A 12,874-nucleotide genomic window follows, 5' to 3' on the forward strand; every position below is an offset into this window, starting at 1 on the left:
TAATTGTTTTTATAATTTATTTTATGAATTCAATAAATATTTTTTGCTCATAATCCCTGCAAGCTCTAGATATTTATCCTCATTCTTTGAGGAGCCAAAGGCAGGCAGTCCCTAGCCACAGACTTTACAGTGGAGACATAACCTGAATTTACAAGATTTAAAAAATGAATAAAAGTAAGAATAAAGGATAATCTGTTCAAACAGCATAGAAATGCAAAGCACAAACACTATTTAAATGTAAAATGTACTGTTTAAATCATGATAAAATGATACCCTAGAACACCAGTTGGTTTATCATGGTCTCCCTCAGTGGCATTTAGTAGGTGTCCTGTTGCATTAGTAATAGGCAACAATGAAGCACTTTTAACACTTCTGCCCCACCCTGTAAGAGCTACAACACATTTGGGCAACAGCAGGATACAGAGACTGCCATTAAGTCGCTGCTTGCAGTGCAACCTGCATTTGTCTGTAGAGTTTGTATGTTAAGTCTTGGCAAGCATCTCTAGTTTGTCAGGGGTGCACACTGGCTTTGTTCAGAAGTAGGATCACGGCTGTTTGATCATCTAAACTCAAACCAGTTCCAAGGTCCCTGTACAAGCTCTCTGTGGCAGCACCCCCAATTACAGTTTAACGGTCATAAGAGATACATAACACATCCTTCAATCACAGTATGTTTCCCATGCCGTTGCATAGCAGGACAGATTACACAGTGTGATGGTGAGGAGGCTGTCAGCCACAAGGATTGAGCAGCTGGCTTTGCATATAAACCACACAAAGAGTCCTGGACATCCTTTCAGAAACATAGTGATGGACCTTCATATGTATAACAGATAAAATAGTAAAATGTGATCTAGAGAAGGGCAATTTCTCCTAGGCCAACCAAATACAGTGAACATTAGTACTGAGAAGCATTTCTCTCACCCCTACTCCCTATATCCCTATTTCCTGGCCCAAATCAGAGCACCTAAAGCCAGATGTGTCACCCATAGTACAGTAGTGCCATCCCTGAGAAATGCAGAAATACTATCTCAGCTGAACATATTGGGGGAACTGTGAAGAATTTGTTTTGGATCAGAGAGCCTATTAAGCCAGAAGCCCTAGAATCAACCAAGAAAAGCTGGGACTGAAGTCTGAAATTCAGGTGGGCACTTTCAGTCCTATATCCCTGTTACAGAGCTTCTACCTACTAGAACACCAACACAGCAAAAGGCAAAGTGTTCTCATTATATGTGCCAGGTTCAGGTACAGGCCTGCTCACAGTGTGTTTTCCACGAGAGATCTTGCCATCAAAGATTTGCTTCTACATAGGGTTTCTTATCTTTGAAACAGAATTGCCTTGCTTTGACAATATGAATGAATGTCAGAGAAACGAAACTAGGCCATTTCTCCATTTCTGATGGCTGGAATGAGAGACAAAGCATGCTGACCTATTCTTCTGTTTATTGTGGTAACACATATGCATTTTGGGTGTACATGTGTGCTGAAAATACCTTTTAAAAAGTAAACGTTAGTCCTCCCATCTTTGTGTTTCACTCTTAAATTTCAAGCTTCTTGTAGCAGGAATCATATTTTTCTTTCAGTTTTATAACATCATAACAGATGCCTTTGAATGTTATCTTTGCAAGAAGCAAACAAAACAGCCCGTCACTAAAACTAATGCTTCATAATTCTGCCTGAAGATGATTCCAAAAGGAAGGGCACAGGGCAATGATATCAAAAGGATCTCTGCATCCACTCTGCCTGGTGTGAGTGACCTTCAAAACAAACATTTGGGATGGCAGTTTGGTTGGTGGCATTGCCCTCTCCTGGCCAGCTTCAGCGTAAACCTAACACTTGTACTTGCCCCTGTTGAATTCGAGGCAAGGTGCATGACAAAGCCCTGTTACTCCTCCATTTCCTGTTGTGAGGAGAGTGTTGTCGTGTCACAGCAGCACTACCAGTATTAACACATAAGCCTTCCTTCAAGCCTTCCATCCAAGGATTTTAAGGCATTCTCTGATTGTTTCACTTATCAGCTCTTGAGAAAGAGAGAAAATCAATGGCCACAGTGCAGCTCTTGCTAATAAAATTTTGGTTGGGGAAATAAAAGCAAGTGAGGCTGATTCAGAAACAAAGGCTGTGAGGCTTGTGACTGCAGTAATAGCAAAAAGAGCTGCCTAATGCCTTTGTGTCACTGAGTATCCCCGCCCAACCACCCCAACAAGTATCCAAAACAGAGGTCAGACACAAAAAGGACCCCTGGAAACTCACAGAGGATGCAGCAGACTGTGATGTCTGTCCGGGCACCATGTCCACTAGAGTTTCCATGCTGGATGCCACAGCTCAGCTCAGTGCCAAGGGGAATGTACCAGCACTCCTTCCCCCTTGAAGCCTGAGGGGAAGAAGCAAATGTATTAAATATAAAGAAAAGAATTTTCTTAGGGGAAGAACACTTACCAACAAAATGTCTGAATATAACCAAAACAAAGGAGGAAAGTTGCCACCTTCTTTCATTGTCTGCAGAAAATATATTTAAGGGCTATAGTCTTACAGAAATTGACACATTTTTTTAATTTTCTTCCACATGCAAAGTATGTATGGTGGACAGAAGTCCCTTGAAACACATGTAAAAAAGATTTCTGATTACATTAGCTTACACTGCACATAGGATCTAATTATCTCTTCCCATTTGTGGAGGGGGAATCAAAACTCAACAGCAGTCAAATATGCCAGCCAAAGCTGTACTGGTCCCTAGTGTCAAATATTCAGGGTATTACTTGATTCAGTGCATTTACCCCAGAAGGCAAAGTTTCATAAATAATTTTAGGAAACAATTCCACATACTGACATTTATATTTAGGAGTTTTCTGTTAATCTGTATTTTCTTTGTTTAGTCTTCCTTTAGAAGTCCAGAGTGAAGTCTGGTGAAAGGAAAGGTAGGGAAGTTTGGAGGAGTTAACAGAATGGATAATGGTAAGATTCCTTGAGAAAGACTGAATGACAGTAGGAATCACTGCTTTTAAGAATCATTTAAAGGTGAGCAGGAGTGTAACCCTTAGGCAGATGGTCACTATTATCTTGGTTGTGTGTCCTGGTACATCTCTAGGGACCAAAGGCCAGGGGTAGAACAGGATGGCTAACAGAGGCAGAGCCAAAGCAGGTTGCTGAATCTACTTGGGGTGGAGGTATTTTGAGGCCCATTCTGCAAAGTGGGTCTGAGAGCAAGTGAGCAGGGAGGCCACAAGGTGTGGGGCAAGGATTGGAGGCCTCGGAGGGGCTGCGTGCCTCCAGGTGTCTCCGGAAGTGGATGGGCCCGGGAGGATTGGAGCACGGGGATCCCCAGGAGCAGGGCTGGCCTGGGGGAGACCAGGGTACAGGGAATAGTAGGCCCAGGGTGTGGGACTGGGGTATCGGGAACGGGCCGCGATCCCCAGGAGCACGGCGGCCCCGGGGGCTAAGCCCCTGGGGAGGGGGCGGCACGGGGAAAACCAGGGTCCTCGTGGCGCGGGGTGCGGGCCCGCCTCGCAGGGCCCCGCGCCCTGCGGCCCTACCTGCGCCCGGCGCGGGAGGGAGGGTGCAGGCCCGGGCCGGGCCCGGCAGCGGCGCGTCGCCGCTTGCCATGGGGACGGGGGTGGGACGGGGGCGGGACGGGGCGGCCCCGCGCAGGCCCCGCCCGGCCGGAGCGGGCCCGCCTGCAGCCGGGGCCGGTGGGCCGGGGCTCGAGGCCCGGCAGCACGCGTGGAGAGCAGGCGCCCGGCACTCGCCCGGCACTCGCCGTGCCGCGTTGCTCCAACGCGTTGGTCTGCGGTAGCAGCACGTCCCCCCGCGTCGGGCAGGAGGAGTGTGAGGAACCCTCCGGCTGCCTGGGCCCCAGGCCCCGGCTCTGCAGGCACTCACCCGGGGCCGCGTGTGCGCCCCCAGAGCCCCAGTGCAGCAAGCAGGCAACGTCTTCCCCCAAAAGTGCAAATTTATTTGTTAAAACCAAAATTTACATCTTTAATGTTCAAGGAACATTTGATACTAACACTAATCTAACACCTAAATATAACAACCTCATTCGGAAGCACAGGAGATACGCTGTTGGAAGCTTGCAATACTCGGTGCAAAACCAAGTCCTTTAGAAAAATCTTTATTGCAGAACATGTGGCTTTCACATTTTACCTATTCAAGGCCTGGTAAACAGGCAAAATTACTGTATTACTCCTGTTCCTTTGCAGAGCATTTGATTATCTCTATGATACACTGCTCTTCCAGAAACACCAGCAAGTACTAGCTACATATGGAAGCTGGAGCTCCTTGGGGAATAGGACATAAACTACCATTACAGGCTTTGAGGCACTCATTAAAAAATAGTTTCTACTGTAGCTCCCATTCGTTCAGAATACAAAAGGGCTGATCCACAGATCAACAGAACTAAGTGACGTGACTAAGTGAAAGCAAGTTCCTCTGAGCCCAACCCAGTCCTACTTATGTCCACTGTAAAACAGGTTTAACTTGATGGATGTGCAAATTTACACCACTCTGGGCCCAGGAGCTTGACCTTAGTGTCTGCACAGCTCACTGTCCCCAGCCCCAGCTCTCCTGCTAGGTGAGGAAAAACGTCAGTACCACATACTTGTGCAAGCCACTGCAAAAATGGGCTGTTTCACTTAAATTGTTTTTAAAAATGACCCGTTGGAGTCTGCACCTTCTAGAAAACCTCCCATTTCCTGAACTATAGTCCGTATTTAATACTGTTTCTAAAAAATCCAGTTTCTTCCTATGATGCAGAGGGCTTGACTAGAACTGAAGCCAGTGTCCCTTTCTAGTTCTTGTATCAGCGATTCAGCGCAAGGAGGTGCGTAACTGCTGCCCAGCATGAACCAGATCTGTATCTGTGTCCCTGGCTGCCCCTCTGACAGCTGGGCTAGCACAACTGAGTGCTAGAGTGTCCCATGGCTCCTTTACACACTCCTGTAAGTAAATCCTGTGCCCATTCAATCCTCCTCAGTCCAAAGGACAGGTTTTCATGCTGGGCATGGAGTACAGAAAGGCACGTGGAGGAGCAGCTAGAGGAATCCTTGGCACTCAAAAGAACCAGCCTTTCCAATAACATAATACTGTACCCATTATAAATGAAGGGCCTTCTACTGCAGACTTACAATAGCCCCACTGAGGTCAGCTGGATATCATGGGCAATAAAAACCTTTTCAGGCAGAAAAATATACTGTATCAATTATAAAAAAGGGGCCTTCTGCAAATGTTACAGTGGCCTTACAATAGCTCTGCTGAGGCCTACTGGACAGCATGGGCAAAAAGGTAAAAAAATTGTAGGGGGGTTGACGGGTCCTCAGAACACTTCCATTTTAGCAAATACTGCCCATATCAGCTTTATTTTTTGTAATGAGCAGGAACTCCTTGCTTTTTGCATTTAACTGCCAATAATATGCAAAATTATGTATGTTTATAAAACATACCAGGATGTCCATTTTTAAACACTGGCAATAAACAGGTTGTCCCACGGTCTGCATTTGGCTATGCAGACCATTATTTAGGAACAGAATGTGCCAAGCAGTGATTTAGTGCCTGAAGATACTGCTTGGGAGCCCTGTTCAACTGCCAAATTCAGTCCAGCGGCCTTTTAGACGATTGCTATACTGCATTACTAATGTTATTTTAAATCCACAAATTCTCAAAGATGTATCTGTGAGGGTTAGCAGAAACCACCACATGGTGTGTGCTCTATTACTGGGTTTTACAACTAAGGCTGACAGTACGAAATAAGAAAAAATGGAAGAAAAGTCCAAAGACCTCTCTAAAGTTGACCAGGACTCATTCCCAGTATTTCAGGCATGCAGACAGCTGCTGTACTCTAAGGACTGGATAACTGTCCTAAATATAGGCAGTGGCTTTTAAATGTCTGCATCACAGTTAAATTGTGAATTTTCCTTGTTTCATTTCCAGTCAGAGCCAAGAGCTCACTATTCACTTCTGTGCATGTTGGGGTAAGGATGCATATCTGTACAGCCCTTCTGTCAAAGAAATTGTTCTGTATACCTCAGTTAATTCTGCATTTCTGGCTTTGGTTTTAGTGTGCTGTGTATGGTTATAGAACTATAGAACTTTTTGAGAAAAGGGAATGCACATAGTGCATGACTGCAGTTACAAGTGGCAGGTGTTGGAGGAAGACATTGCAGTAGATACTGTTAAAGGTTTCATGCCATTTCTTCACATGTCATTCTGCACATTGCAAAATTTTCTTAACATTGACATAAAATCCTGTGGCAACACCTTCTTTGTCCCAGTATTGAATCCTGCATATCATGTTCTCAAACTCATCTGCAGAGCAGCACTCAGCTGGTCCCATGCCATAGCAGGAACTTGCTCACTGCAGCTCTGAGCTGTAGTTTTAGCCTTCATCAGCTAAGAAGCAGCAGCTCTATCTTCTCACAGTGCTGAAAGGAGATGGGTTACCAGCTTCAGAGGCAACTCTTCCAAGGGGAAGAGGTATTTTTTGTCATCAGAATCAGGTAGGAAATTACTCATCATGTGAGAATAAATGTGTCTGCGTCCTCCAAAGAGAAATGCAGGTGGAAGACAGCCTCTCCGCACTTTCTCAGGGAGACTTGATGTATCCATGAGGTTAGCTTGCATCTACAGCATCTCTAAGTCTGTGAAATCCTTTTGTTGCTGAAGGAGGAGGGGGCCATCAAGCCTTTTATACTAGGGTCCCATTCTTACTGTCATATTTCAGCCTGGGCCGGGGAAAGTTGAGGGTGGCATACTCTGTGGCATTCTGCACTTGTAAGTTCTTCACCTCTGCTGCAGAGCGCTCCCGGACCTTGGTGAACACTTGGATGTCTGCATAATGAATGCTGTCATCCTGCTTCACATTCTTTGGTTTACTCACGGTGGCGTAGACAGGAAACTCTGTGATATCTTCGTACGTTGGAGCCTTTGGGAGGAAAGAGCTCTGGAAGGTCAGCTCCCTGAGCTGCTGCTATACATGCCTTCCCCAGACCAGGCAGAGACACCCTGCACACTGCCCCCACCACCTCCAGCCCACCCATTCCACTGCATTTTAGGGGGAAAAAAATGGGCCCACAGCACTGTGCAGCAAATGCACATGGTTCCCACAGCCATTAAAGCCTATACAGGATGAGATGATTCATGGCTCTGAATAAGCTGCCCCGTGTCCTCCCACTCTGTCTAGCCTAGGAAGTGGTGGTCAGCTCTGTCTTCTCAATACACAGTTAGGAAAACAACTCTGGGAAGCTGTTTACCTTCCTGCCAGGCTGATGCTCTTGGCTCTCATCTCTCACATTAGTTCCTGAAAAAGAAACACCAGCAGATCAGGTTAACACAACTGTTTGTAGTTCTACCTTTGAATGCAGAAATGCAGCTTCTGGCCCCTGGGCTCTTCCCACTGGACACAAATAAAATTTCCACCTCATTTGACACCCTCAACTCTAATGCTGTCTCTGAGGCCTGCCTCCAGGAAGAAAGCCTGGACTTGTTTCTTTGGAAAAAATAAGGTTTCCCAGGATGACAACATGCTGTGGACCACAATGTTCTTGGCAGAACCTAGGAGCACAGACACAGCACAGAGAGCTTCCTTGTCAGGCCCTTGGAGAAGTCAGATCCAGTTTTAACCTTGATATTTCCTTTGCTGCCTGGCAAACATATTTTGCCCAGCGTGGTCCAAAGGCCACAGGACACAACCGGCCAACTTAGGGAATGCACTTTATTATGGGGGACTGATGTCAGACGAATGCTTGCAGCTCTTACAGGAGTTTGATGCAGCTTCTGTTATGCTGCCACTTGAGAGTACTCACATGTGTTTTGATGTGAGACTCTTGTATTTTAAAGATACTGCTGAAGTCTCTCCTCTCCCCCTTACCAAGTCCCATGGCACGCCACACCCCTTGCTTTAAGTTTTAAAGAAATCCTGCCTTTTGCTTCTACCCAACTTCTCTTGAGGAAGTTTAGGTACAAAAGAGTATGGCAGGGGACCTCAGCCTCAGAGATTCAATTCACAGTCAGCACTGACTAATGTCAGCTAACCAGAAGCTCAGTCACTCCACCTTCTTGTCCTCTAAAGCATTTTCACAAATCCTTACCTTGTTTTTCTTTCTTTCTTTTAAAAGGCGAAGGACAATACCTGAAATCAGAGAGAGATGTCAGCCCTGAGAAGCCCCAGACTCTGCTCTCATAACATGCAAACCCAAATGCACCACCCCAGGGTGCCACATCTGTTGGTAATGAGAAAGGCCCAAGAAGTGTCTCAGAGAAGAGCTATTGAGCCAAGACGGAATCTAAGCGACTCTTGCAGGGAGAAGGTCCAAAGGGGAGATGTGGGGATGTGATTCCTTCTTCTGTGACACACCTACCATACTCCACAGACTACTCCAAGTCTCTTTGCCTTTCAGCCCTGCCTGGCTGTCCAATATGCATATGCATCCAAGTGAATGGGAACAGATTTCACTGTAGTTTTGCAACTACATTTCCACAGCTGTAAGATCAAAGATGCAGGGTGTAGAGCATGATGTCAATTGGCACAAAACCATTCCATTCTCTTAGGAACAGATGCTCTGATAGTCCTGAACTTTGGCCCCCTTGCCCAAGGAGCAGCTCTGCACAGACCTTGTGCTAATTTAAGGTTTCAGACAGTTTTCCTGTTCTCAGTTCTCCACTTAAAACACAACCAAACCAAACAAGCTATGCACTTTATAAAAGCCAAGCCAAACCCTAATCTCAGCTGTACCTGTGTGACCAGAGAGAGACAAGCCAAATACAGCTATGTTCCAGACATGAAATGAACAGGAGCCAAATTTGTTCCAGCTGTAAGAACAGAGCCAGGAGCTCAGCTCCTGGAGGCTGGTGCTGGCAGTGGAGTGCAGGCTGTCTGGTAAAGCAGAGACATGTCACATTCTGGGCCAGATGCATGAAGGAAATGTTAACCTTGCATCACGGTTGGAGGGCCGGAGGAGAGTAGGTGCCAGCCCTGGTATGGCTCCTCCTGCATATGCGTGTCCATCTGGTGCTGGCTGCTGATCAACACAGTGTGCAGCTGAGGGTCACACATGGGTTTCTGTCTCTGCTGCAGCACGGGCAGCAGCTGAACGTGGGCAGCCAGCGCTTTTAATGGGGCTACAGTTACCAGATGGTTCCCAAGAAGCATTGTATGTCCTACAGAGTGTGCATTTGCCAGATAGTCCTGCCACAGGCGGGAACAATGCAGTGCCCGAGGCAGAGCTCTGCCTTTGCTGGCTTTCGGAATCAGTTTCAGTGCGTGGGTGAGCAGGACAGTATGTGCAGTAATGCCTTTGGCACTCTAATGGCAAAAGAAAAAAAGCATAAATGCAAGCAAAGAACTTGGAGACCTTCAAAATGGTCAGTAATGATTAACCAGGCTTGCTAGATCTGGGAAGTCAAAGGCAGCTTTGGGGAAGGCAGTGCGGCCACGTGCCTGTGCAAAAGGATCCAACACTGCTTCTCATGTCTCTACTGTGTGCTGCCCCACAAAGGCACCAATGGCTCTCCGGTCCTTGGCAGACAAAATCTGGGGAGCTGCCTCTAGGAGTTATGAGCCTAGCTCAAGGCAGCATTGCTTTGTCTTGTGGTGGTTCTTATTTGGTTCTTGGAGTTCCCTCCTCCCCTGACTCTATGAGCTTGCAGGGTCTCCATGGCCCTCCTTGCCAAGGCTTGTGTGCTAAAGCACTTGCTTCTTTACAGCATTCAGGCACGTTGTGCAAGGTAATTAAAATAGCACCATTTGAAGCAAAATCAGCAGGGTCGCTATCCTCTTTCCTGCAAGGTAGGTTGCAGTATCAGCTTTCCAAGCTGTTCTTGCTTGTTTTGGTTGCCTGCCTTTGTAGAGAGAGCATTAGCAGCCAGTGTGTAGGCTGAAGCTATTCTGAGGCTGTCTGCACGCTAATCACAGCAGGGCAGGAGACGGCATCTCCCAGCCTAAGATCTGCAGTAATTAGAACAGATGTGGCAAGGGAAACAAGAGCAGGGCAAACTTCTCCCCTCTTCTCAAAACGAGGTCAAACATGTAACTAACAGCCTGCTAGAAGCACATTGTATTCTGCATGACAGCACTCATGTCCCTGCTCCTGTATTGCTTCTTCCCCTTCCCCCATGTCAGTGCCAACATGATTTCTGCCCTACACAAGCCTGCTTCACAGTGGGTCCTGAATTTTGGCATTTTTGCTCTCCATGCACACCAGAGTCCCTGAGTACTAAACCAAGCGATGAGAATATCTGGGGCCTGCTCTCCACAGGGCCATACTTGCAGAGGTACCCAAACCTGAGGGCACACTTTCCTTTATCAGTAATTTTCTTCTGTGAATGTGTTTGCATTTGCTGTAATGGCTTTTCTTTAAATACTTCAGGAATCTCTGCAGTGTCTTGCTCTTTGCTCTGTCTCCCTTAGGGCCCATGCTTCAATAGTGATCATGACAAGGATCTTCCATCCAGGAGAAAGTGGGTGCCTACCTCCCCTGAGCCCTTTTCTAAGTCTCAGCTTTATTTAGAAGCCCAGCTCTTTGCTGACACACCTATGGTGCTAACCAAATATACAGAAATAAAAGCAGTATAGGTGCCTGGAAACATCTGAGCTAAAATTAAATACCTTTTTTTTTTTTCTTCTGACACCAAGGCAAAGCTATGAATCACGCAAACTTCTGCTGTGGGGCTTCAGTGTGCTGGTCTGCTCTTGATTGTAGTCCTCTGTAGATGTCTCCTAAGGCCACATTACCCACAGAACATTCCCATTTTCCTTCCTCTCTCCTTGCCCATTGCCTATTTGAATAGCCTGTGCAGCACAGGGACACCCTGGGAGCCTGAGGCCCTTCTTCACACATGTTTCCCTGTGCAGGACAGAATGATGCTCCTGGGGAGAGAGCCCTGGTTCCTCCTCGCTGCACAGCCCATAAGGCAGATGTTAGCATTTGAGTCCCACAGGGGTGCTAGAGTCAAAAGGGTCTTTGGCCAGAGCTTTGCCCTCTGCTGCAGGAATCTGTCAGAAGATAGTAGTAACAGTACCAGCAGAAATACCATCCCAGCTTCTTACTTTTCCACGCAGTGGGAAAAAAATCAAGTGGGACCCAGGAGTCCTGGTCCAGTAGCCTTGGGGGAGTGGAATTTGACATTGCCCCAGAGAAGCCAGCCTGCCACTATGCTGCTCCCCAAATGCAGCAGAAAGCTGCTCTCCTGCCTGGCCCTGCATAGAAAAGTGACATTCAGATTCTCATTTATACTTCCTTTTGGAGGCAGAAGTGTTTGTGCATGGCCTGGCATTGTCTGGACCTGAAAGTGCCACCACTGCATGCACTGTAATGGTGGTGGTTGTACTCCAGAGTCTCTGACTTTGCCAGTCCATGCTGTGGCATGGCTCTCCCCAACACACAGTATCAGTAGTGTGCCTGGCACCTGCAGCTCTCCTCAAGGGAAAACAGCCTGTGCCACAGGCATTCCCTGATCAGGCTGTCGTCCGCTGCAGTAATGAAGCCAACATCCCGAGTGCCTCATTTACCCTCTGCCACAGGTAGAGGAAGTAGCAAATGTGGGTTTTGGTGGGGAACATGTCAAGAAACAGCTTTCCACCTCCCACCTGCAGCTCCTATTCCTAAATCCCAAACTCCTCTGCCCTCCAGCTTACGGCTCAGGTTGGAAGGACCTCGGTGTCCTGAACCTCCTTCTCTGCTCCAGCCACTAGGCGATGCTGTGCCTCTTGTAATTATTAAAAAGCGCTGATGAATTTCTAGTACTTTTAACAAATGCAGTGTTGCAGAGAATGTCCTCGGAACTTCATCTGATATTCATGGCTCTTCCCTTTGTACCACTCTCAGAGCTGAAAATATTTCCACTTGGCACCAAATGATGCTCCACTGTGTCCTTTTTCTGTAAGCAGGAGGTCCAGGGCACAACATGAGCCAGGAGGGATTAAGCTGTCACCCTCCCACCCAGGGAGAGACAGCAACATTATTTGAAAAACGTGGCCAGGATTTCCCAAGCACAAATAATGCCCAGGCACACACGGGCAATGAGAGGGGCTGGGTGAGCTGAGAGCAGGATGGGGTAGCTGACCCACGAGCCCTTTGTGCCAGCACTGCCCCAGGGTCCCCTCTCTGCAGTATGATGCAAAGACACCTTACGGTGTCTACCTGACAGGAGACCACTGGGGCAAGGACAGGGATTTTAACTAGCTCCTTCCTAGAACTGAGCTATTCTCAGCTGCTGGCATGGCTGCAGGAACCCAAGGTGCCAGTCCCAGGAGGTGCCACAGCCCGTCTGGGCAGAGACATGTAAGCAACAAAGCCCCTCGCCTCCCCCATCCTGCCTTTGGCAGGCAGGGGCTGCCCCAGCCTCCTGTCCCCACCCTGGCACCTGCACAGCAGGGACCCAATGCCCCTGCTCACTTGCTCTCGGTTTCTGTGTGAGCTGGCAAGGTGCAGGGCTGAGAGCCAGGCGGGAGCCCTGGCAAACCCAGCACAAGGAAGCAAAGCTTGCAACGTCCACCCAAACTTCCGCTCAGGCTGCCCGGTGCGTCGTCTGCCATCCCCGTACCTGGCGGATGCTGTACTCACCATGGTCGCCTGCAGCTGCAGAGATTGCCCATGTCGCGCCCTCCTCCATGAAGCAGAAGTGTTTTCTGGACAGGGAGAGCTTGTATTTCCTGGTTCCTGCTCGGCCCCTGACTATTCCAAGGGAGTGTCTGGCAGTATCAGATTTCTCTCCATCGCTGCAGTGACGCTTTGCTGGGCCATGCGTGCCATCTACAGGAGGGCTTTGCCCCTGGGCTCTCCGTGTGCCCACGGCCTGTGCTCACCTCTTGCTACGCAGGGAGGAGAGGGCAAGGTAGCAGTATGCCTCCAGGCCTCAGCCCTGGGGCTAAAATTCTGCTTTATGA

General features: G+C 47.9%; 1 protein-coding gene across 1 annotated transcript; it reads right to left on the reverse strand.

Annotated features, from left to right (window-relative positions):
- Positions 1-6,676: 6,676 nt before the first annotated feature.
- On the reverse strand, positions 6,677-12,583 carry LOC309412996 (uncharacterized protein C11orf52 homolog; the record flags this gene model as incomplete). Its single annotated transcript, XM_082010062.1, has 4 exons — positions 6,677-6,913; positions 7,242-7,288; positions 8,079-8,119; positions 12,552-12,583. The coding sequence occupies 4 exons, from the start codon at positions 12,581-12,583 to the stop codon at positions 6,677-6,679; spliced, it is 357 nt and encodes a 118-aa protein (XP_081866188.1).
- Positions 12,584-12,874: the final 291 nt, after the last annotated feature.

The sequence above is a fragment of the Phaethon aethereus genome (genome assembly GCF_964289735.1).
Source record: "Phaethon aethereus genome assembly, chromosome: 23".
Classification (NCBI taxonomy): Eukaryota; Metazoa; Chordata; class Aves; order Phaethontiformes; family Phaethontidae; genus Phaethon; species Phaethon aethereus.